Source organism: Peromyscus maniculatus, chromosome 6, assembly GCF_049852395.1.
Source record: "Peromyscus maniculatus bairdii isolate BWxNUB_F1_BW_parent chromosome 6, HU_Pman_BW_mat_3.1, whole genome shotgun sequence".
Lineage (NCBI taxonomy): Eukaryota > Metazoa > Chordata > Mammalia > Rodentia > Cricetidae > Peromyscus > Peromyscus maniculatus.
Window position 1 is genome coordinate 64,175,599 of NC_134857.1, and position 25,710 is coordinate 64,201,308.

The 25,710-nt window shown below is 45.2% G+C and overlaps 1 protein-coding gene and 1 long non-coding RNA gene across 3 annotated transcripts; one reads left to right on the forward strand and one right to left on the reverse strand.

The window, feature by feature from the left end:
• Positions 1 to 5,088: 5,088 nt before the first annotated feature.
• On the reverse strand, positions 5,089 to 11,376 carry Tlr2 (toll like receptor 2). 2 transcript variants are annotated; one of them, XM_006985316.4, is made up of 2 exons: positions 11,245 to 11,376; positions 5,089 to 8,279 (listed from the first exon to the last, which is right to left on the reverse strand). In XM_006985316.4, exon 2 carries the CDS (start codon positions 8,262 to 8,264, stop codon positions 5,910 to 5,912), a length of 2,355 nt encoding a protein of 784 aa, XP_006985378.1. In that variant the 5' UTR covers positions 8,265 to 8,279; positions 11,245 to 11,376; the 3' UTR covers positions 5,089 to 5,909. The 2 variants fall into 2 exon arrangements, with proteins under 2 accessions (XP_006985378.1, XP_042135137.2); XM_042279203.2 differs by lacking the exon at positions 11,245 to 11,376 and adding an exon at positions 10,836 to 11,184.
• Positions 11,088 to 14,321, forward strand: LOC143273880 (uncharacterized). The gene is made up of 3 exons (XR_013052136.1): positions 11,088 to 11,224; positions 11,658 to 11,775; positions 13,214 to 14,321. It is a non-coding gene; the product is annotated as an uncharacterized LOC143273880 (long non-coding RNA).
• The last annotated feature ends 11,389 nt before the right edge of the window (positions 14,322 to 25,710 follow it).

Sequence of the window (25,710 nt, forward strand, 5' to 3'; positions counted from 1 at the left end):
TCATCATCAGAGTAACTCACTTTGCTTCCTGTTCACACTACACAACACCTCATATTATAATTGGTTCACTGTTCGAACTACTAGATTTAATTCTGGTGTTTCTTTACTTGGAAAAATATCATAATAATTAGACACTGGTTGTGTGCATTGTCTACTAGGCCTATGCAAGGACTAAGAAAAGAAAACGTTCTTCGTATTGTTTGAGCATGTCACACATATGTTTCGATCACATCTTCTCCCCACTCTCTCCCCTCCCTCTTCTCCCACCATTTCTCCACGGGTTTCCCCCTCCAACTTCATGTACTCCTCTTTTTTCTTTTTAACCCACTGAGTCCACTCAGTGCTTGACCGTATGTCCATGGATGTGGGGCCATCTCCTAGAACATGGCCAACCTATCAGGGACTGAATCCAAAGTAAATGGATCTAGGGGTGGGACTTTGTGGTCCATTCCCATTCCATGCTGGGATCTCAGCTGGCTTGATTGTGTACAGGTCTTGTCTTTGCACTCATAGCCACTATGAGCTCATGTGTGCAACATCCTGGTGTGACTGGGAAGCACTCTTTCACAACAGTTCTCTTATCACCTCTGTGATAATGGTGGCTCCTCTTCCATGATGATCCCTGAGCCTTGGGGGGAAAGGGTGTAATACAGATGGTCCAGTTGACAGAGGAGCACTCTGCAGTACTTTGACCAGTTTTGAATCTTTGTATCCATCACCATCTACTGCAAAAAGAAGGTTCTCTGACAAAGGTTGAGAGCTGCACTAGTCTATGGGCATAAAGTTAAGTATTTAGAGTGCAGTCTAATACCACGTCCAGTCAGTTCAATAATAGTAGTTAGTTCTCCCCTAGAACCTAGAACCTAGAACCTAGAACCTAGAACCTATTGAGCCACAGGTTCTTGGCCTAGTTAACAGTGCCAGGCATGGGCGCTCTTGTGGGACAGGCCTTAAATACCATCAGACAGCAGCTTAAAAACATTCAGGCCATTCTTTCACCGATCAGCGCATGCTGTCAGGCTGGTTGTTACCGAGTTGGTTAGGTTCCCAGTCATGTAAGACTGCTGATAACTTTTCTCACCCAATAAAATGCACTGCCCCCTCTGGTACTGTGAAAGCTAGCCAGTGAAAAGGAGCCTTCAAGGTCAGTACTAGCTTGAATTCTCCATGTCCTGTGATTTAGGTATACAGTGTCTTCAGAGACAGGATTCTACTCTATAAAGTTCTGGAGGGCAACCCAAAACAAAGGCAATTGCCTATGTTGTAAAAGAAGATTCCTAGGCTTGTATCACAATTACAAAAGCTTTCACATTTGGAGAAGTGCTAAAAATTAGTTTTATTCCTGAAAAAAAAAAATAGAGAGCCTGTAGGGCCCTCCCATTATGAGTAAACTGTTGCCTGCTTGCCAACCTTGACCAGATGTCCTCCCTATGCTGATTCCCTGCCGGTTTCCTTCTTCCTGAATGATCACCAGAGGTTCTTTGTTTGTGTATTCTGCATTTGGTGTAAACAACTTAGACGCAAGAATGTAGAACATCAGTAGCGAACCTCTGTCCTCTGAGGATCCTCCATTGTGCTGTAAGACTGTATTTAAGGTTTCCTCCCTCCTTCAATAAACGGCATTCGGCATTCTGCTGTGGCGAAGACTCTCTGTTTCTTGTCTCTATTTTTTAATCCACAGCCCCTTGCTTGGACACGGTGAACGGGTGGTGGTCGCGCTGGCGTTACCGCTACAAGAGCCCTTACACTGATCTCTGGCGCGGATATGTCACTCAGCTTTTGTGGACAGTCACATGAAAAGTAGCTTCAGAAATGCTCTGGAACTCTGAGTGGGTAAAGCGATATTGATTTGGATGGAATCCAAAATTACCCTCACAGTGAAGAAATGGCATATAGTCAGAATATTAGCTTTCTGTCACTGTATTGAGAACTTGAGATAACCAACTTACAAGGATGAAGAATGTTTTGGGCTCATAGTTGTTGTTGTTGTTGTTTTGGTTTTGTTTGTTTTGGTTTTTTGGTTTTGGTTGGTTGGTTTGGTTTTTGAGACAGGGTTTCTTTGCGTAGCTTTTGGAGCCTGTCCCGGAACTCACTTTGTAGCCCAGGCTGGCCTCAAACTTATAGAGATTCACCTGCCTCTGCCTCCCGAGTGCTGGGATTAAAGGTGTGCACCACCGCTATCATCCAGCCAGGCTCACAGTTTTAAAGGTTTTAGTTTGTGGTTAGTGATCTCTGCTGTTTTGAAGTCTGTGGGAAAGCAGTAAACCATGGCAGGCAGTGCATAGGAAGGAAGTGACTTCCTTCATGGTGACCAATAAGCAAAAAGCAAAAGAGGAAGGACGGGATCTAGCTACCAATACCCTTCCAAGGGTACACCCAGTGTGAATTAGCTTCCTTCCGCTAGGTCCTACCCACGTCCTAAGGATCCCACATCTCACTTTGTCTGGAGAGACCTTCCCCAAGGTCTCTCCAGAGATTCAAGGCAAACTCATAATTATGAGCTCCTGAAAAATCTAAACACAAGCTACATACTTCTAATTTAAAGCCATTACACATTCCCATTCCCAAAGAGGAAGCATGGGGACATAGGAAGACAACACTGGACCAAATCCCAGCAGGGCCAGCACCAAACCATGCAGCTTCGTGGTAGCTGAGGCACACTGTAGCATCCTCTGAGCTCCAATGGGCTTGGCAGCTCTGCCCTGTGGGCTCCCATTTTTCTTCAGGGCCACCAGCCTGCAAGGACAAAGGGGCAGAAGAGCCTTGGATGGTCCTTGAACATGACAGAAATAGCCTTCCGGGAGACTGCTTCAGTGAGACAGCTCAGCTTTATTCCAGAGTATAGGGGCTGTATAGGATTGGGAATGGTAGCTGGGGAATCACCTAATTTGCATTAAACAGCACACTCCTATTATAAAGCTCCTAGCACAATGCCTAATTACCATATAGGGAGGGGGGAAATCTTCTGCCCGGTACTGTATAAGTGTCAAGGGTTTATATTAGAGATAAGTCAGGCATCAGGCCTAGAAACTGTCTCCAAATAAGGTCAGGTAGAGAGCAGAGCACCTTCTGTCGTGGGAGGGAGTCCTCCATGTTGCCGAGCTCAGGGAGAGCTGCCAGGCCATGGTCGACCGAAACCTCTGACCAGCAGGGCCTCCCAGCACTGCCCCCCTGCCCCTGCCCCTTGAAGTACTTATGAATTCTGAGAGCAGCTCCACTTGATGCCTGCAAATTTTTCTGCCATTAATCTTAGGTTTTTACTGCAACTTATATCACACATAGGCCTCTCGGGACTTTCCCTCAAGGAATCCAACCCAGCTACACACTGCTTCCCCTCCTCTGTTTGTTTGGGTTTTTTATTGTTTGGTTTCTTTGTGTTTGTTTCTGGAAACCTGGTGAAAGCTTTGATCACCAACTACTCTTGTATCTCGCATGCCTATAAAAACAAGCACCGTACAGATGATCCCAAGTCCTGCCGCCAGCTTAGCAAGGATCCAACCCCCCTTGGACTATGACTACTGCAGCCTCCATGGCTGAACCTCCTCAGGCTGCTGTTTCTCAGTAGCCCTCCATATGAGCTCTCAGTACAAGTCCTTCATTTCTACATCAATGGATGCCTTCAATGGATGGAATCTTGCCCTCGAGTTACATTTCTTATTTGACCAGTTCAGGGTGTATGGTTTCCTCTTTATTGTACTAATCCCATTAGCAGCTGCCATTTTCTTTCCTATAGCACTTGCTTTGTTCACAGCTTGAAACATGTTCACATTCTTTCCCTTGCCACATTACAGAGTTTTCAAATCTGCTCTACTTTTTCCTTCTCTTCCTCCCTATAAATGTGGCGCTAACACCAGCAAGCAAAAACCATTTCCCAGCCTATCGGTTACACTGTCTTGGTATTTCTCCCACCAAATAAATTAACCCTTCCTCAAACTTTCGTAACAGAGGCAGACTCTAGACCAATTCTTTGCTGGACTGTAACATGAGTGGTACCTCTCCCCATTCCTGGTGAATCCGTCTTCCCATGAAACCTCACGGGCTGCTCTTTCTTGTCTGCTTTTCTATTGCAGTCTGGTCTTCCAAACTCCTAGTGGAACGGCCAGTAATCTCTGAGTGTAACATTCAAGGACTTGTCACACCTGCAGTTCCCAATGCTTCAGCGTTTCTCCTATAAACCAGTTTCCATGGCCTAAACAGTGCATGGTAGAAATACCATTGCAAAGAACCCACTTCCTGGTACCTTTTTCTCTACCAGTTTCATAGTTTCTCATATCGAGGTCCTTGGTCCATTTGGAGTTGATTTTTGTGCAGAGTGAACGATAAAGTGTAGTTATATTCTTCTATGTGTAGATTCCCAGTTTTCCTAGCATCTTCTGCTGAAGATTTAGTCTTTTCTTCAGTGTGTATTATATCTGGAACCTCTACTTTATTCCATTGCTTGGCATATCTGTCTTGATGCTGGTATCATGCTATTATATGACTATGGTTCTCTAATATAATTTGAAATCAAGTGTAGTGATTCTTCTAGCAGTATTCTTTTTACTTAGGGTTGCTTTGGCCAAGTGGGGTCTTTTGTGCTTTCCTATGAATTTCAAGGGTTTTTTTTCTTTTTTTGTGAAGAATGGCATATAAACTTTCATTGATGTCACACTGAATCTGTGGACCACTTTTGGTAGGATGGCCATTTTCAGAATAGAAATTCTTTGGACTGCCCATTTTGAAGACAGAAAAATATCTTGAGTTAGGTCAAGTGACTTGCCCAAGATTGCATAGTTAACCCAAATGTCTCTGACTCCAAAACCCAATTAACAACACAAACCTAGCTCTGGCCAGGAATTTAACACAGGTCAAAGGAAGTTCAATCCCTTTTTGAAAGTGGTTCCCAACACAAGATAAATATTGCTGAAAATCAGTGAAGAACTCTTAACAAATAGCCCATTAAAATTGATGCACTATCAAATTTTACTTAAAAGCATTAACAGCAGTGTTATTTGTCTTCAGATTACTGCATCTTGTAATAATCGTAAGAAACCTCTAGGTATATAATTATTTTAAAAATATTATGTTCACATGTATTTTTTTTTCAGACAAAAAAATAAAAGAAAAGCTTTATAGAATTAGAAACAAGACTTTTCACCGGAGAAAAAGCAACAGATTGTCCAAGGGGGGCAGGAGCCAGAGTAACCAGACACTGGGAATGGACAGCTGAAATCCAGGTCTGCACCAGAACATGGGAGACTTTCTTCAGCTCCTTCCAAATCAACATTTTATTTATACTCACTAGTTATGCTCTCATGGCAAAAGAGGATTTACTGTATCTTGTGTTGCATACATTATTTCAAAGAATTATGTCTAGAGAAACCGATCAAATACTCAGAAAGACAAACCCAGTTTACATGAAAATGCAGCCCGTGTCATGTATACTGAGAGGTCCGATGAGGGGACAGAACCCTCTCTCCAGGAATAGAAACAAATTTGTCTGAATGCCCCCAATATTGTGACCGCTTGCTCTTGAGATGTTACACAGAGGGATGACATGTGAGCAGACTGGCAAATCCTCCACACCCACCCCCTGTGCTTCTGTACAAAAAGCACACTGACTCAATGCAAATATTAAATCTCCAGTCTACGTGTGCCATTTCCAGATGTGCTAAGGGAACAGGTTATTCAGATATTAGTACTGGAGAGAGATCTTGGCTATCTATAAAATAGAGAAGAAAAAAAAACATTCTCCTAATATAAAATATTTATATAACAGCGTTCAAGATAAAGCTCACAGTTATTAGTCATACTTAAATCCTCAAGGGTACAATTCTATGGTACTTAAATAATTATGTCAGAATAAACTTCGTTACAGTTCATGTCACAAAGACCCATGGTTAGCGCAGGACAGGAACTGGGTGGAGAATCTAGGACTTTATTGCAGTTCTCAGATTTACCCAAAACACGTCCTGCTGGGCTTCATCCCGGGGCCACTCCAGGTAGGTCTTGGTGTTCATTATCTTTCGAAGCTTGCAGAAGCGCTGGGGGATGGCTTTCTTCTCAATGGGCTCCAGCAGAACAAGGATGCCCGAGTCGTTGTTCTCATCAAAGAGCCTGAAGTGGGAGAAGTCCAGTTCGTACTTGCACCACTCGCTACGCACGAAGTTCTCGGAAAGCACAAACACGGTCTTGCGGCTCCTTTCAATGGAGTCGATGATGTTGTCAATGATCCACTTGCCAGGAACGAAGTCCCGCTTATGGAGGCATAGCTTGAAGCGCGGGTCGGAGTTCTCCAGCTGCTGGACCATGAGGTTCTCCACCCAGTGGGAATCCTGTTGGCTGTAGGAAACAAAGGCATCATAGCAAATGTCCCTGCATGGAGCTTTCTTGGGCTTCCTCTTGGCTTGGAGCCACGCCCACATCATTCTCAGGTACCACAGCCCGTGGAAATGGTGGCACAGGCCGACTATGAGCAGGATCAACAGGAGAAGGGCACAGCAGACACCAGACACTAGTAGAGCCTGGTGGCACTCCAAGACTGAGGGCCGGGCGTCGCGGACCCTCTGGCCACGCAGGCGGGGCGGAGAGTCACACAGGTAACTGTCCGGCCAGTCAGCCAGGACCTGGAGCGGGGCTGACTGCTCCATTGTGAAGGACAAGAGTTCACAGGAGCAGATGAAGTGGTTGCCACCTGCTTCCAGAGTCTCCAGTTTGGGAAAAGAACCAAGTTGGTCTTTTGAGAAAGTACTTATGGCATTCTCTCTGATCTTCATGACCAGTAACACGGGGAACAAGGAGGCGTCCGGGAGAGTCTTCAGCTTGTTTCTGGAAATGTGGAGCTCTCGAAGCCGAGGCAAAGACAAAGAAAACGAATTGAGGTTGTTGTTACTAATATCCAACACCTCCAGCGTCCGAGGGATGCACCTTTTCACAGCCTGTATCCCTGTACTGGACAAGTTCAGGAAGCGCATCTTTTCTGGCCACTGACAGGTGTCAGGCATAGGATGAAGGCTGTTCCTGCTGATGTCAAGGGCAGTCAGGTTTTTCAGAGTCAGTAAAATCTTTCCAGTCTTTTCTATTGACCTCAAATGATTCTGTCTCAAAATTAAAGTTTGTAGAGAAGGCCAGCCGCTCTCACAGGCTGAGTTTCTCAAATATTCTTCGACCATCAAATTTTCACTGAGGTCCAAGAATTCTAATGATTTTAAGTGCCGTGAAAACAGGCAAGGGACCAGAAAGACCTTGCTGTTCTCTACTGTGATTCGCTTAACTTTCTCCAGGAGGGGATATACGCTACTCAGATCATAAAATGAATAGAATTTGGGGATGTGCAACCTCCGTATCGTTAGTGTTTCTACTTTGCCTAGCTCTCTCACGATGTCTGACTCAGATGGCTTAAAATCGCCCACTCCATTGAGGGTGCAGTCATCAAATTCAACCTCCGACAGTTCCGGGACATACTGCAACAGCTTCAGAAGTTCATTAAAACTCGCGTCAGTGATATCTGCACTTCGGAATGCTAGCTTTTTCATCGGTGAATTTATTTCATCCGTGGACAGCTCTGAAAAGTGGAAGCTGGCCAAGCTAGCATCCCTCACTTCTAAATATCGTACAGAACTCAGAGTATCTGCAAAAATCCTCAGCAGGAAAGCAGGCTGGCTCAGGTGAAGGGTCAGGTGGCGGATGTTTTGAATCGACTTCAGACTTTGGGGCTCATAATTCTGGAGACTTGGCACTTGGATTTCAAGTTCGTCCAGAGAATTCAGTCCAGCAAAATCTATTCTGCTAATCCTGCTGAAGGTGGCAACATTTCCTACCCTGAGGGTTTGTAAATTTGTGAGGCTGGAAAAGAGTGACGTTTCCCCCAGTATCCTATAAGGATTTCCCAGTAAGTTTAAGTATCTCAAAGAGGACAGGGGACTGAACCAGGAGGAAGATAAACTGGATAAGTGGTTATCAGACAAGTCCAAATGTTCAAGACGGCTCAGGGAAGAAAAGGCACCTTCCGCTATTGTGTTGATTCCACTGGACTGCAGCATCAGAACCTGGAGGTTCACACACCCCCGCAGGTCATCATGGCCAATGGAAGTGATCTTGTTGTGAGACAGGTCAAGGCTCCTCATGGCTGCTGTGAGTCCTGAGGGAATGGAGGTGAAAGACTTGGAGCGGCCATCACACACACCAGCAGCATCACATGACAGAGGTGCCTGAGCAGAACAGCCCTCCCTGGAGAGGCCTGTCATGGCCACCAAGATCCAGAAAGTCCACAGAGCACGTAGCATCCTCCAAGATTTGACCTTAAAATGAAGGACGCATATATGAGTGATCAGTTGTATGGTGATTCTCACTCTCGTGTGCATCTCCCCGCTCTTGAGTGCATGTGTACAAGCAATGTGTTAGAGGCAAATGCATGAATGAGGACTAAAACTTAATTTCCTGATATATACAATAGCACTCACAGATATTCGTCTGCCAGTGAAGGAACTTAAAAACACAGTCATCTGAGAAAAAAAAAAAAAAAGCAGGACTCAGTAAGCACGGGTCGAACAATAAACCAACGAATACATGGAGGAATGAACAAGCAAATAGTTAAAGACATGAACTAGACTTGGCCATATGGGTTTTTAGGTTTCTTAAATGCCCCTGGCATGCCTCATCAAGCATGTCTCTTCCTTGATTCGTTGCGCCCTTGGCTCATGATCCCAAAGGACTAAACCACCTCTCTTATTGGGCACGTGCACCAAATGAAGGTCCGGAAACAGCCCATTCTCTGACCAAAAGCAAAGTTTCATGCCCGCTAAGTCTGCCTTGCATCTACTACTATCGGACAGGAGGATGGTTTGGAGCCCTGGGCAGAGGGGGTTTGCTGAGATGAGGGGCATTTAGATCTTCTCTTTCTGCAGAGGTAAGTCCAAAGAGCTATGTCCAAACCCACAGGGACTGCTTAGATGAATGTGAATGAAACATGGCAGTTTGTCTCGCTTCGCCAATACGCTTCCATGGGAGAATCCAACACTTTTTTCCCGGTGTACCTTCTGGGCCCGATACCCTGTAGCTATTCCGTGCATCCATGTGCCATGGCCATATCTGCTCAGTTAAATAACACCACGATTTTCCAAAATACTTTCTGCACTTGTTAATTTTGGGGAGGAGGGGCATACATGTGCCACAACACATGTGTGGGGGTCAGAGGACAATCTGACAAAGGCTGTTCTTTCTTTCTACCTTGTGGATTCTGGAAATTGAACTCAGGTCATCAGGCCTGGTGGCAAGCACTTACTTTATTATATATATATGAATGTTTTACTTGAATATATATACATGTGCGCCATGTGGACCGTGCCCTAAGAAGCCAAAAAAAGGCAGCAGATTGTCCATAACCATGTGGGCGTTAGGAACCGAACCCAGGTCCTCTGGAAGAAGAGCAAGTGTGTTTTATGGCTAATCTATTTCTCCAGCCTTTATAGCTTTCTCTTGATAACTGGTGGTGCATTTGCCCTTTTGATTTTTAGTGTCCTTAAGAAATGTGTCTCTTGGAATCAGCAGGTGACGGGCCTGGGATAGAGCTCACCAGCAGAGTGCTCTGTTAGTGCACACAACGCCTTTGATCCCCAGCACTGAATGACAGGGCACAGTGGTGCACACTGTGATCCCAGCACTCCGGAGGGGGAGGCAGGAGGAGCAGGAGTTCAAAGTCATCCACAGGCAAGTTCAAGGCCAGCCCATGATGGATCAGACCGTCTCAAAAAGATAAACTAGCAGATGATTTCTAGGTTGTGCATGTTAAGTTGACATCTCTAGGTTGTAGATGTTAAGATGTTAAATGAACTCCCTCTTATTCAGTATAATTAATATTTTGAGGTTTCCAATCATTGCCTATGTACTTTTTATTCTCCCCCTACTTTGTGTGTTCTCTCTTAACTTGACTTCCTTAAACATGGGGGAGTGATTTTTTCATTGGGCATTTATCCAGTTTAAATGTTAATTCACTTACAAATTTAGAAGTACAAAAAGGTTAACTGATAGTTTAGATACTTCCAAAACATACTGTCAACATCTGGCAATTTTCGTAAAAATTAAAAGTTTAAGGTGCAAATATTCCTTTCTGTTCTTGGAACAGAAAGAAACTTGGAATATGGCGAAATAAGACACTTCCCAATAGTCATGATGTTCGCTATTTCCCGTTAGGGGAGGAAGAGGGTCACTCTGTCTAAGCCAAGCCTCCCCACCCATCTTTTGTTCTTTGCTAAAGATTCGGCAATACTTGGGAGGCAGAGGCAGGCGGATCTTTGTGAGTTCGAGGCCAGCCTGGTCTACAGAGCGAGATCCAGGAAAGGCGCAAAGCTACACAGAGAAACCCTGTCTCAAAAAACCAAAAAAAAAAAAAAAAAAAAAAAAAAAAAAAAAAAAGATTCGGCAACACAAGCAAGACCTTCTGTCAGATCAGCAAGCTGAGCGTTTTACATCCGAAGTAATTTCTCTTTTTTGAAAACAGAAAAAAAAAAACTTTTCCCAGCGTCTAAGATGTAAATACAAGGTTCTCGTTTATGGAACCGAAGAAGCCTTAAGGTCCCCTTCAGAGAGTCCTTATGTGAAGAACTCCACACACTGCGTTTGCACGCGGTTTCGTTAAGCTGTTTTCTGACTAGAGATGCGAGGATGCTTCAGAGGTAAGGAACACAGAGAAGAGAAGCCCCGACACACAGAAGCAAGATCACAGTTAGAAAGGAATAGTCTGTGCACCGCCTCGTGAGACATCTTTTTTCCACTTCTAAAAAGTTACAACAACCTGCACTGCTTCCTAGTTCGAAAGGGTGATTGCGGACACACCTCCAGCAAAAGAATGTCCTTACCGACTCTGCACCAGGCTCCGAGCCAGGGGCCAAGAGAGGGCTGGGCTGGAGGACAGCCCTTTCCGGTAATGCTGGGACAGTGCCTCGGTCAGCAGGGTTCAGGGGCACTGCAGAGGCTCCCCTCGGCGACCCCGGAGCTAGACAAGCGGACAGGACACCTGTCACACTGCCCCGGGCTCCGGGCTCCGCAGGCGCCCGCCGCAGCTCTATCCTACTGCTCCCCTCTCTGGGTGTCCCTCTTCCTGCAGGGTTCACCACTAGAAACACGCCAGTCTCCAAAGCTGAACCGCTCGGCTGGGGGCGCATGTGCATCAACGTGGGAACCGGGTGCCCGCACCACGGAGCTCCCAGCGGCCGCCCCTTCGTCCCTGGCCCTGCCCCCGAAAGGGGTACGGAGCGACCGACCTACCTGGGGGACACCTGCCGCCTCTCGCCCGCTCCCTCTGGCTGTCTGGGCCTCGGTCCTCGAGGACCGGGAAGTGAGGGAAGGGGATGTCCCGAGCTTAGGGCCCGAACTTCCCGGTTGCCAGCACCGCCCTGTGCGGCTGGCGCCGCCTGCAGGGGTCTGCACAGGGAGCTAAGTGTGGCACCAAAACTTGGCAGGAAACCCAGAACTGAGAGGCCAGTGGCTCCATGTGGGATTTCCCCTAGGCTACCAAAAAGAAAGCTGCGTCCCAGCTGGCTTTTTAGCTGAGTCGAGCACCCTACTGCAAGGGTTCTGGCAGGAAGGAAATATTTCAAAGGGACACTTACACTCTCCCTTTGGTTAATAGATTATTTTAATAATGAGCCTCAAGAAATTGGAATTCTCCCCCCGCCCAGGTGTCTCCCGCTGCGAGAAGTTAAAGGTTGCAACCTCATGCCAATCACAGGAAGTTTTTGTCAGCACACCATGGGGGAGAGACTGGAAGCCTGGACAACCATGGCTGAATGACTAGAGGTACCACGCCTTCATCAAGACCGTCTGCTTATGGATAGATACTTCTTGCCATACCTAAACTTAAATCTGTGATAGGCTGATGGACTTAGGATGGGGGTGCCATGTGCCTCTTTACTTAGTCGTCTTACCGATGTGGCTACATTGAATAGATATTTCTCTGCTCTCGACGCTTATTCATTGAAGTAGCTTGTTGATGCCCAATAGGAAAGGCTAGCTAGCCAGGGCTGCCAAGACCCAGGTTCTAACCCTAACTCCTCCAGTCACAAAACCTCGCCTTGCCCTCGAACACACCTTTTGAACTCTTTTTCTGATTTCTCTCCATTCTCAAAAGCTGCAACTTGGGCTCCCTCTTTTCAACACTGTCTCCCTGCCAGTATATCTCTAGCATCCATTTCTGCTCAGCATCTGTTAAAAGAGTCTACTCTCCAGTCTACCATCCAGACCTGCACCACAGCATTTTGTCTAGGACACGACTGGATAAGGACAGCACAGATTTCTTTCTTTCCTCCACCCAGACCAGTCCCTGCTGGTGTGCTGAACAACGGCCACCCATCCTCCCTCCTAGCAGGAAGAGTCCAGGCTCTCACTTCTACCTGTGTCTTTGAAGCTAAGTACTTCCCTTTCCCTGGCCCATGTTTGCATCTCAAGTGATTCTAAAAACTGCCTAGACAGAAGACATGGCTCTATCTTCCTCAGCAAGGAATAATTGTAAGCGGAAAACCTCCTACGTTTAAACAAGTTAATAAACCCCCTTTGTGCCTATGATTCCATTTGACCTTTGCAAAGGGAGATCAGACACAGAGCAGGTATCCTTATTCCTGTTTACCTAAAGAAATGTCCTGTAAATCTAAGTGAGATTTGAAGCCAGACTTTTTTCTTAAACCAAGGGTTCTCTTCTGTCCTCAGTTTCACATCTCATCCTTCTTAAGGCTCTATAGAGAGTTACACATGCCTTCTCTCTGTCTCTCTGTGTGTCTCTGTCTGTCGTCTCTCTCTCTGCCTCTGTCTGTCTGTCTGTCTCTCTCTCTGAAAGCTACATCCTTGAACCTGCTGGAACAACCTGAAAGACCTCTTCACATACACACATGCCTGGGCGCTGTACAAGACAAGGAGATTCAAAGAAGGGCCAATGTGTTGGTGCCTTAAAACCTTTTCATGCTGAGCATGGTGGCACATACCTTTGATCCCAGCCCTAAAGGAGGCAGAGGCAGGCGGATCTCTGTGAGTTCGAGGCCAACCTGGTCTACAAAGCAAGTTCCAGGACAGCTAGGGCTGTTACACAGAGAAATCCTGTCTCGAAAAAAAACAAAAACGAAAAGTCGCTTCATGGGAGAGAGGATATGTTTGAAAGGGATTTGCTTCTAGGACAAAGAATGCACCCAGAGAAGGTACCATTGGGCTCAAGTATGATTTGGTTTTCCAATCTCCATGGGTTTAGTCTTTGAAAGAGTAGGTGACAATCATGTTCCTCCTTGGCAAATCCAGACGTTGTGAAGATAAGAAGACTCCCAGAAAGCCCTATCCTGCATTTGCTGCCATCTAAGCTGTGAGTTTGGATTCCAAAGTGACTTCTTACGGATTTCTAACTGACCCTTCCAAAATCAGTGAAACTCGATCAGTAAGCAGCAGTGCGAATTCGAGAGCGAACTGTGTTCTGCAAAGTCGGATTCTACAGGCTGACCACGTGGATAAGCATTCCGGCTCTGCAGCAGCTGCCTGCCTTCCTTGGATTTCTGGGACACTTGAGCAAACATCTTTCAGCCCCCTTCCCCTAACGCTGCAAACTGCTCTTCTTTGTGCTTCTCTCGTTGAACTTCCCAGGTCCACTGAGTTTGCTCATTTGTAATCCTAAAAGCAAAGCTGAGGAAATGCCATTGATTTCTGCCTGGTGTGGTGGCTCACACCTATAATCTCAAGATTTGGGAGGCCAGGGAAGGAGGAGTGCAGGAGTATTAGGCCAGCCTGGGCTACATGAGATGCCATCTCAAAACAAACAAAACCATTCATTTATCCACAGATTCTTAGCAGCAACATCTACATACGGTGTAGGAGACCCTACAGTGATGGCTAGCCTTGACTATTAACTGCACTGGTAGGTGCCAGTCACCAACAAAACACACCTCAGGTATATCTCTAAGGCTGCTCCAGAAAGGATTGACATGTGGGAGAACTATTTGATGTAGCCATATCAGGAAGACGACCAAATAAAGAGGGGCATGACACCCCCATCCTGTTGGGATTCTACCACCACTCCAACTCCAGCTGCGTGACCGTACATGCACAGTTCAGGAGCTAAGCAAAGGGTCTTGTGTCTTACATCATCAGTGTGCACTGGTGATTACATGCATGCAGCATGGTCACACAATCAGCGCATGCGTGGTGTAGCTCCATAAGCCTACCTGTGCCTTAAAAGGCCGAACACAGACTCCTCCTCTCTCTCTGTTCTGTTCTCTTTCCCCCATTATCTCTATCTTTCTCTCTCTCTGCACGTGCGTCTTCCCCACTCCTGGTTCTTTTGTCCCCCCACCCCCCAATAAAGCTCTGATCCTGGGTTTTTTCATGGCTCATGCCTTGTGACCTTTCTGCACGGAAACAAGCGCCGCTTATCATTTTTAACACATTCTAAACCCACCAGCCTGTCACAGGTTTAAGTTTAGGTATGGCAAGAAGTACCCAAAAGTAGGCAATCTTGGTCAAGGTGTGGCACCCCTAGTCATTCAGTCATCATTGTGCAGGCTTCCAGTCTCTCCCCCATGGTGTGCTGACAAAAGCTTCCCATGATTGGCACGAGGTCGCAACCTTTAACTTCTCCCAGCGGGGGAATTCCAATTTCTTGGGACTTCATTGTTGCAATAACCCAATAACCAAAGGGAGAGTGTAAGTGTCTCTTTAGAATATCTCCTTCCTGCCAGAACCCTTGCAGGAGGGTGCTCGACTCAGCTAAAATGCCAGCTGGGACTCAGCATAAACTTCCTTACCCAGATCTCTGCTGGACTTCCTCTTGGCCTGGAGCCAGACCTACATCATTCTCTTGTGCCATCTGTAGAAATGGTGTCACAGCCCCACCCCACCCTTAGCCAGCTCCTTGGAGGATGTTTATTTTTTTCAAAGGCTCTGAGAGACTCTTAAGCATGCATCTAAAAATGTATTGTTCAAGTTGTGACTGAAGGAAAGGTTATGGTGTGGCATCCGGAAGATCCTGAGTTAAATTTGGCCGCCTGATGCTCCACTTTATACTAATGACCTTTCCCACTGCTATGACAAAGGGACCTAATGAAGGGAAGGGTTCCTTTGGCTCACAGTTTGAGACTGTGCTCTAAAGGGTGAGGAAGGTATGGCAGCAGGCATGTGAGGCTGCTGGTCACGCTGTGTCCATCGGCAGGAGGCAGAGAGGTGAATGCTGGTGCTCCACTCACTTCTCCTCGGTATTCAGTCTGGGGTCCCATCACCTGGAACAGTGCTGCCCATGTTCAGGGTGGGTCTGCTCTCTTGAGTCAAGCCTCTCTGGAAATGTCCTCCGGGTGTGCCCAGAAGTGAGTTTCCTATATACTTCTAAGTCAGTAGTGTTGACGAGGAAGATTAACCAGAACACACTCCTTCTGGCCACTGGTAAGTGTTCAGGGAAAAAAAAAGTGCAGATGTATGGAGATGGAGGTGAGCCAGTGTTTCTAGACCAAGACGCATCTTCAGAGTGTAGCAATATTTTGCACTAAGTTCAAGGCATCGAGTGAGTGCCAGGCATCCCTTTGGAGTGAACGCTTCAGTTTTCAACCATCAAAGTTGCATCAAGACTCCAAGCCTAACTTTAAATATGTGTCAGAGATGAAGTCTCCAGTAGGTCTTGACGCTTTCAACTGTGAGGCTCCATAGTTCCCATAAGAGCAACTGCAATCCTCAGTTCAGCCACCTTGAAAAATCCTCCACGGCTAACCTCTGCTGCTGCTATGGCAGCCTCGGCAGCTTCCGTTAAGCCTGGGCTGGGCCTGCTGTCCAGTGTTCCGTCACCCTGGTCTTCCTCCAGCAGCTGATTTACGGGTCCCGCTGTTCTGCTGCTTCAGGCTCTCTCTCTGTTGGTGTTCACTGAACCGATGGTAAGGCTTTCTTCTGTTTCCTTTCATCCTGTGGGAGGGATGGCCGTTTTCACTCTTGGAAGTTTGGAAGACTCAAAACTTCAGTGATTAAAACTGACTGTTTCCGGAAGCTAGCCCAAATGACAGGTCTACTTGCACTTCAGGCTTCAGGGTTCATCTCTGGTGTTCAGAAATATCTGTCTTGACCCAGATGCAGGGTGTGTAAAGAAATCCCATTGGGTTTTGGTTGTTGTTGTTGGCTTTGATTTGAATTCTGGTGCTGGGTTTGAATCAAGGACCTCACATGTGCTAAACACATGCTCTACCATTGAGTTCAAACCCCAGCACCGATATTTTTTATTTTGCTTTTTTAGAGAACTTATATTTCAGGAATATAAAGTTTAGGAGAGTAGAGAAGAACAGAGAAAGAGGGAAGGAATGAGAAGGGGAAGAGAAGGGAGAGAGGGGGAATGGAGAAAGGGAGAGTAGAAGAGGGTGGGAGGGAGGAGGGGAGGCAGAGTGGAGGGGGAGATAGAGAGACCTTGAGTTTCTTATACTAGAAGGGCCAGTCTGTATGTGATAATGAGGTGAGCTACTTTAAATCCAAATATAGAAGACTTCCAAAGACAAGGCAAACGGTTTTCATTCATTGCATGAGTTCTTTTAAACAATAAAAAGAAAGGAGCTTCCAGATCCACACACTTCTGCTGAGTGTGACTAGATGGAAATACCCAAGGCGTGGGTTTTGCTCTTCTGAAAGGAAGTGTGCTAGCCTCTAGGATGCAACAGGTGCCCATTTAGCTCCCCGGAGTCATGCATCCCCCTCCCCCCTTTTCAGAGCTTAAACTTGGCACTGAGGAGTCAAGTGGAGACACCTGAACCAGCTGCTGACAGACACAAGGACGACAAGAGAGAGAAGCTCAACAGCAGTCTCTTGTCCTAAGTGACTCACTAACTTGGTGACCCATCAGCTGTCCCCACTTCAAGAGGAAAATGAAAGAACACAGGGCACTGTTTTCACCCAGAGGACCAGGCAAAGCTGACTGACCAACTGACATCATTTCGTACCTGTCATAACACCAGGCAGAAAAGTATGAAAAGAAGGCAGAGTTTTACTACATCCTAAGTTCTTTGGAACACCTTAGAATAAAGTAATCTCAAGGGCCAATAACTACTAAACCCAGCCATGTGGTACCGTAATACAGCAAGGGTTGCCAATTTCCATGTAGATGGAAAAGATGAGTCATTAAAAAAACCAGACGCATGACCTGTGTGACTACTGTCTTGCTTAGGTTTAGTTTCTAATTATTAAGTGTAACTGGAGTGCAGTGCATGACAGTCAGGGTCACAGACAGAACATCACCAACTTCTTGACCAGCATTATTGAACAGCTAAGAAGGAATTCCCCAGTTATGTAAATGTAATAGTTTACTGTGTGTCTTTCTCAAAGCCTAGGAAGTGATTGTCCTCTTGACAATTTATACAGTTGTATGTGACCAAAAAATAAAAGTTTCCAGGTGACTTATAATTAGCATTTGCATTAATGTTTTATATAAAGGGATCCACGGATGTTTTTTCTTCCTTCTGTGCTAAGGATAGAATCCAGGGGCTCATGCCCACTAGACAAAAGCTGTCGTACTTGCTCTAGATATTTGTTTAATGTATTTCTTGTATTATCATTTCATGCACACATATATAATATTTTTGAGACTTTTAAAAGTATTTGTCACATTTAAAGGAATTTTGGCTCATTGGAGTATAAAGTCAGACTTAAATTTCCAATTTTAAATATATATATATATATATATATATATATATATATATATATGTAGAGTCTACACCTATAGATATAACTAACTGCAGATCAAAAATGTATTTTTTACTTACAGAGGATTCCAAAAAGCAAAACTTTAATTGCCACACACCAACCACTGTGCCAGATGTCCATGAATGAAGGGGTGTGTGGGCATACTCTGTGGAAGCCTACCACTGCTTCAGAAATTCTGAATCTCCTGCCTCTCCCCGCCCCCTCTCATTTGTTTCAGACCCCATTCATGTGTAGTCAACCCTCCATATCCTTGGATTCTACTTACACTAATTCAACCTACCTTGCATTTAAAAAAAAAAATCAGAACAATGTATGGTGATATTTTATTTGCGCTGAAATGTGATTTTATTTGTATGTTAATAAATAAAGTTGCCTGGAGATCAGGGGTAAAAACAAGCCATTAAGCAGAAGTCCAGCAGTGATGGCACACACCCTTAATCTGATCACATGGCAGGCAGAGTCTCTGTGTGGTCAAGGACACAACCAAACGTGATGACCCAAATCTTTAATCCCATTACCAACCATAGAGACCTGGAGGTCTGTATAGACAGGCAGTGATGAGGAAGTCATGTGGTTGGGTTTAGAGCCAATGAGAAGGCAGAACAGAAAGGCAATAAAAAGACAAGTCACACAGGAAGAAGGTCTCTCAGGGGAAGCGACAGCAGTGAGTGGTAAGCTAAAGGTAGTCTTGGCTCTTGGCTACTGCTCTGATCTCTTGGGCTTTTAACTCGTTATTTGGCTCTGTGTTTTTTATTTAATAAGACCGTTTAGAATTTCATCCACAACAATGTGTCCACACTGAGCCTGTATGGACTTTTCTCTTGTCATTATTCTCTAAGTGGTGTACAAATCTTTACACAGTGTTTACACTGCATTGGGTATTGTATGTGACTAGAGGTGATCTGAAGCATTCCCAGTATATACATAGTTTATATGTGTGGGCCAGGTCATTTTAGAGAAGGAATCCTGGAAACCATCCCCTGTGGACTGTGAGGGACAACTGTATTTCATTATACTTTGTGATTTTTTTTTCTGTTTGTAGAAGCATATGTTGAAATTTGTATTCTCTCGTAAAATGCTTACAAGAACTTAAATTTCATTGTATTTATAATTTTATTAATTAAATTTAAGAACTCAGAAAAAATTTATTTCAAGTAACTGAAATATATTTAAAGTATGTCATACAGTATATATATAAATAAAGTTAAAAATACTTAAACGTTTAAACTCTTCATGGTAGGACTGGCTGTAATCCAAGTACTCAGGAGGCAGGGTTCGGAAGATTTCAAATTTTGGGCTTACCTAGGCTACACAGCAAGATCTGTCTCAAAGAGAGGTAAGCAAACACTAGTCCATTCTGATAAGTTTATAAATAGGGATAAATGTATGTCACGGCCTCTTTTAAAATGTTACTTAAATTTTGGGATGTTTCTAAATAAGTAATTAACACTGAAAAGCTTAAGGAAAACAAGTTCCTAACTGTATAACATTAACTCATAAATAAAGTCAAAGTCAAGTCCCGAGTTCTCTCCACTACAGAGAACAATGTTCAAAGACTTTGGAAAAAATAGGAAATAAACACAAGATTAAGTGTGGGTCCTTAAAGAAAACTGTTTCCGCCGAATCTTTCTTTCCTTTCTCTTCTCTGGGAGCCCAATGCTGTTGTTCTCTGGCCTGGATCAGTCAGGACCAGCTCCTCTTGTCTGCTCTGGCATGTTCCTTCTTGTCCTGGGCACCACTACAGCAACCATGCATACGTTATCTGCTATCCAGCAGTCTGAGACTGCTTGGGTTACTGAGAGATAATTTGTACTAAACCAGCCTATATGGTGAGAGCAACTTTATCTTTTCTATGAATTTCAGGCTATTCTACACAAAGCAGTGTGAGTGGTAGAACTCACCTCCCTAGCCAGATGTTCCCACCTCGATTGGGTGTGAGAAAAACAGTTCCTCTGAGGCCTGGCCTCCTGTCACCTGCCCGCACTGTCCTGTGCCTCTTTGTCTTGGTCACCTCCTAGACGTGAGTACCTGTTGGCAGTTCTCTTCCCGAGGCCTTCCAAGTGTGGGTAGCTTCTCTGCAAAGATCTTGGCCTCTGACCCTGTCAGCTGCCCTGGACATGGCCAGTGCCTACAGTTGAAGGTCCAACCTTCAAAACGACTCACTCAGCCCATTTGCTTCTTGGCCAGAACCCACCGATCCTGTCACCTGAATAGTAGAGCACCAGCCACCTGTCCCTCCAAATGCCAACGAGCAGCCCAAAGGCTGGAAATCCTAAGGGGAAACTCTCTCCCACTCACCTCCAGCCAACAGGTTTATAAGAAGGGAGCAAAGGCAGTCATTCATCCCAAAGCCCAGCCTCGTCCCTCTGCTTAGATGGCCAGCCACGTTCCTGAGGCTTGTGACTTCTGTGCCTCTCTCATTATCTCTCCTTGTCCATCTTCACCATCATGTCTGTGGACATTTGGGGTTAGGAGCCTCTTGGAATTCTTAGTTGCCTTAGTTTCCCTGGGTATCAGCCCCACATTCCTCCCGGCACCTCCTGACCTAGAGAGCTGACTTGGAACAAGCAAGCTATTAACAGTGTGCACATGCTAAGCTACTGATAACACACACACACAGATTCCTTTCTACTGTGGAGTGCAGCGGTCCCCTATCCACATCCGTGCCCTCCATCACTCACCACTGTCAGGAGCAACTCTTTGGAGATCTGTTTCACTCGGAGGGTGGCTCCTGCCACCATGCACAGTTAACTCTTGCACAACCTCTAACAGTATGAGAATTCTCCAGTGCACAGTTGTACACATTGGGGTATACACCATATGCAACAATGATAATTGTGCAGAAAACAAGTAAAAAGTGAAAAGATCAGGAAGTCTTTCCTGACCCCGTTAGGCTCAGAAGCTAGAAGGTAAGAAAGGACATGCGGAAATGGAAGAGACCCTCCATCTTTTCACTGTCTTTAGTCGTTATTTTACTTGTGTTTATGTATATGTGTATCTGTGTGTGGGTGCACATATGTGCAGGTAAGTGCAGTGTCTGTAGAGGCCACAAGAGGGCATCTTCCTGGCACTGGAGTTATCAGAAAGTTGTAAGCAGCCCAATCTGGGTACTAGGAACTGAACTCTGGCCCTCTGCAGCAACAAGAAATGGTCTTGATCACTGAGCCATCTCTCCAGCCCACACATCCATCTTTATGTTAGAGATAATTTCACAAGCTTATGCAACTTTCTGCTCAGTCAGCTGGGCATTGTTTTCGTGTTCAGGCAACACATTCCTTCAGAATCCTTACATCTGTGGCTATGGATTACTGAGAAGCAACTACTGTAACACTATTTTCTAGGAACACTTCCCTGGCTTGCCCCAACTCCTGTCCAGTAGCCCTGTGGGTGTGAGATGTTGTGTTTAAGGCTTTTCCATAGCACAGTCCAGATGCTCCAGATGGACATTTAAGAGTCCTATCACCACCGACATCACAGAGTTATAGCCACACATTCCACAGTGCTCCATGACACCCTTAGTCATCACAAGCTGATGGAGACACAAGCCTCTCTAAAAAATTTTGAAGTTGGGGGGAGCAAGCCCCAGGGCTGTTTGGAGGAACCAGCCCAGCAGTAGGTGGCCTATCAACATGACACAGAGACGGTATTGCTACATACAAGCTATGTTGTTTTGGTCTGCCAACTTGAAACAGTTTTTCATTTAAAACATCATATTGATTGATTGATTTGTGTGTGTGTGTGTGTGTGCACATATGCATGCATGTGCATGGCACAGCACACTTGTGAAGAGCAGAGAACAACTTGTGAGTATCAGTTGCTCCTTCTACCGTGTGGATCTCAGGGCCATCAGGCTTGGTGGCAAGCACCTGCTAGTGGAACCAACTCACCAGATCCAGACTGAAGCAGTTTTTAACACATGTGAACTACAACGCCTCCTTTAGCAGGAGAAAGAAACACTTAGGCATTGGAAGGTGAACATTCCCTCGATTTTCCAGCCATAGCCCAAGTACAGGTATTGTAGGCATAGCTTTATCAGGGTGCCCAAATCAAGTACAGTTTCACAGGCCTTGGAGGCATGTGAATGTCTGCTCAGCATACACCTCACCCCCATAAGGCAAAAGTCAGAGATATTCAAAACATTTGGTTTTTTCCAAGTATACTCATATGTTTTCTTATCAGCTGAATGGCATGATGTCTCCCTGGAGGAACAAAAGGCACCCCCATTAACAGACACACAAATGTTGTCTCAGCTGTAGTCTGCCAACAAGGTGGCCCTTTAAGTTGTAAGAAGTAAGGGGAATCTCTTCTGGGGAGACAATTGCCTCCTCTGGCTGGCACCAGGATTTCAGCCTTGCCTTCCCTACAGCCTGGGATTCTTGGAGAAATTTAATTATTTGGGGGTCTGTTGTTTCTGTAGTCTGATCGCTGTTGGGGGTGGCAGTGGACAGGCTGATCACTGAGGCAAGAAGTGGACAGTCTGATCACTTAGGAGGGAGTGGACAGGCTGATCACTGAGTGGGGGTGGACAGGCTGATCATTACAGAGAGAGGATGAACACAAGTGTATCTCTGTAGAGTACCCTGTCTCCTGCAAGGGTGATTACAGTCCCTGACTTTACTTTTAGACTTTACCCTTGAGGGGTTTGGGGGTGATCTTCTAGACTTGGTATGAAATTCCTGAAATATGCTCATGCCCGACACAAATACAATGGAGAACGCTGGTGAGAGTCAGTGTCAGAAAACAAGACTGGTGTCAGGTGGGCACACAGGAGCGCACCTTCTCCACAGCCTCTCCCGTACCTGCTTTTGAAAAGAGACTCCCCTTGTCGTTGGCTTAGAGACAGAGCTTCACCAAAAGGCTCAGGCTGGCCTCAAACTCACAGTCTGCTGCCAGCCTCCCAAGTGCAGGGATTACAGGTGCGTGCCGCCATGCTCAGAGTGATTTCATTTCCACTCTGACTTTTCCCTTTGCCCCTCAACAGTTTGCTCTGAAGACATTGCTAAGGAACCGCTGCTAAGAAATCTTTGCTGCCAGTTCGGCCTTGACCGCCGCTCATGAAAGGAATGAAATCAGTTCCAATTGATCTCATCTGTCCCCATGGTGGTGGTAAGTGGACAGACATAAGGAGCCAGGACCTACACCCTCCCTGCTTTTCCATCAAATTCAAGGAACAGGAGAGGCTTTTGGGCCACACCCGCCTGGCACCCATTCCCGTGTTTAGCTCTGTCTGTCCTGCTGTGGCTGATGTTCAAACATCTCAAAAAAGAAAAATGACTGTGTGGGTTCTATGGTTAGATGCTGTATTTCTGTGTCAACAGGGAAGCGTCACAAAGCTTTGCAGAGGAAAGGCGTTCAGCAACCAGCGACAGCAGATATTCAGAGGAGGCTAGTTTGTAAAGCAGGTGCTTAGAGGGGGTTTTCAAGAGTTTCATAGTACACTCTTTAGAAAAGGACCAAAACTGTGCATGAAAAACAGCTTAGAACCACCAAGGTTAGGATTTTGCAGAAATCTTAGCAACTGGCCAAACTGTCTAGTTACCTTTGCCTCAAACGGACAGTCAGGATACAATTAGGGAAACCTGAGCACAAGCCTGGAAAAGACTAGCATCGCTAACAGTTCTAGTTTGGAGGACCCAGCTTGGCAATATGTTCTAATCTTTTATATTCTTGGAGGGTTATATATTTGAGGAACATGAGCATATTAACATACAAAGACCCAGCAGCAAGCAGTTAGCACACAGTCAGCATGCATATTAATAAAGAGTTCACACACACACACACACACACACACACACACACACACACACACACCTGGTACTCTAAACCTGATCAAAAGCCCATGACTGGGGAGGACACCATGCTTACTAGGAAAGCCACGTCTGTTGTATTACCGAATGGACTTTATGTGCCTACCAATTGCTTCCCAAACAGTTGTTTCTGCCCACAGATCAGTGGTGCTGTCGGACTTGCTCAGAAAAGCCTTTGTTTGCAGTAGGCAGAGGTAACTACAAGACCTCCTGACTGGTCAAAATGCTGATAACGAGACATCTCTGTCACCCCCTCCAAGGCTCAGGGAACATTGTGGAAGAGGGGGCGGACAGAATGTAAGAGCTGAGGAAGGGGTGGAGGGGTGTGGAACAGATGTGGCCTGGTCATTACACTTCTGAACTCTTGGCAATTGTGATTACCTACATGAGAACTACAGAAGGTTGGACCCTTCAGCACTCCTTCATGGAAGGAGGCAGAGCCCACCCCCAGGGCCTCTGTATGATTTATGGGTGGCAAAGGGATGCTGGGGTACGTGTGTCTCACTTCCCTGAAGACCCATAGGCGGTTCATGTTTGGAAACATTTTCTTCAGTGGTGTAGCTGCTGGAAAGTTGCCCATGTGTCTGTTAATAACCTTTGGCCCATGCTGCTGTGAGAAAGCCTAGGGAGTTCTCTGGGTAGCAACAATAACAACACATCAAAGACAGGAAAGCAGAGGGGGCCTAATTGGGAAAAGGAAGAGATCAGTGAGAACGGAAGGAGACAAGAGAGGGTATTTGGGATGAATATGATCAAATGCATTATATACATTTGAAAATGCCACAATGAAATCCATTATTATATATTAGTATATAATCGTGTAAAGTATTTAAAAATCAGTTCCTTTTTCATAAACTAAAATCTAACAAAATCAGCAGAAAACAAGCAAATATGTTAATGAAATACAAAATCATTTAATATTAGGTATTTTTAAATTTTACTAACAGTAGATTGATATTTAAGAACATCTAATTGCAGCTGGGCAGTAGTGGCACATGCCTTTAATCCCAGTACTTGGGAGGCAGAAGCAGGTGGACTTCTGAGCACAAGGCCAGCCTGATCTACAGAGTGAGTTCCAGGATATCCAGGGATGTCTTGAAAAATAAACAAAAAAAAATCTAATTGCTTTGAAACAAGCATAAAACCTTTATACACAATATTTTGGTCATTATCATAATCTAATAACCTAATGTACATAAACCTTAAAGAATTATTTTATAAACTTCATATAAATTTGTATTTGTTTTTCTGATAAATTACAAAAGTCATTTATAGCCACAAATAGAGTATATACATATGTGTGTGTGTATCTATATGTATGTATGTATGTATGTATCCCTGAAGCAGCCACACATTTGATAATCTGTTATTTTCAGAAGGTCCAGGAGTTTAATCAAGTTTTGTTCCATGCTGTTTTAGACACAAAATGACACATAAAAACAGTGACATTAATTCAGAGTGAACTCTTAGTAGACATGAGGTAGGAAGTTTGCATCTCAGAACTTCCTTAAGTGAGAGCAGATCAAAGATGGGGTTTGCCGTGCAGACTTAAGGTAATACCTGTCCTTATTCAGTCCTTGGCAAAACAACAACTTTGAGATTCATCTAATGGCCATTTCCCTCAAGAAGCCAGTACGTAGAGTAATCAAACTATATTATGATAGCACAACATTTTCTTCCTTTTCAATGGGTCATAACCACAGTCAGACCACATTTTCCACAACGCATTCCAAGAGGCTGTCACCAGGAATGGTCACCACCCTGAGTCAGACCACTGAAATAAACCAGACAGAACTCAACAGAAAGGCCCCTATAGACTAAACAGGCTTTATCCCAGGAAGGAAGTGGGGGGAAAAGTTTCCCAGATGGGGGAAGAAAAAACCGAAAGCACTTTCAGGCCAGAGGCCAGATGAGCTAAAACCCAGGAACAAACCCAGAAGGTGCATTGATTGAACAAAGTGTTAGGAACCGCAAAAGGGAGAGTGAAATTAGAGCGGCCGGACAGCTCAGCATCCTGAGACTCCTCATTAACTCAGTGACTGACAGGAGAGTTCTCCAGCCACTACAGTGGAGTCATCAAAACATCTGACCAGACTCCAGGGCTCACGCTGCCTGCCATTGCAAACACCACTGAACAGAGACATGGCTGTTTGAGTTTGCTTCATTCAGCCAGCCAGCAGAAGGCAGCAGGTGAACACTTCAGGAAACAAAACACCTTAAACCCTACCTC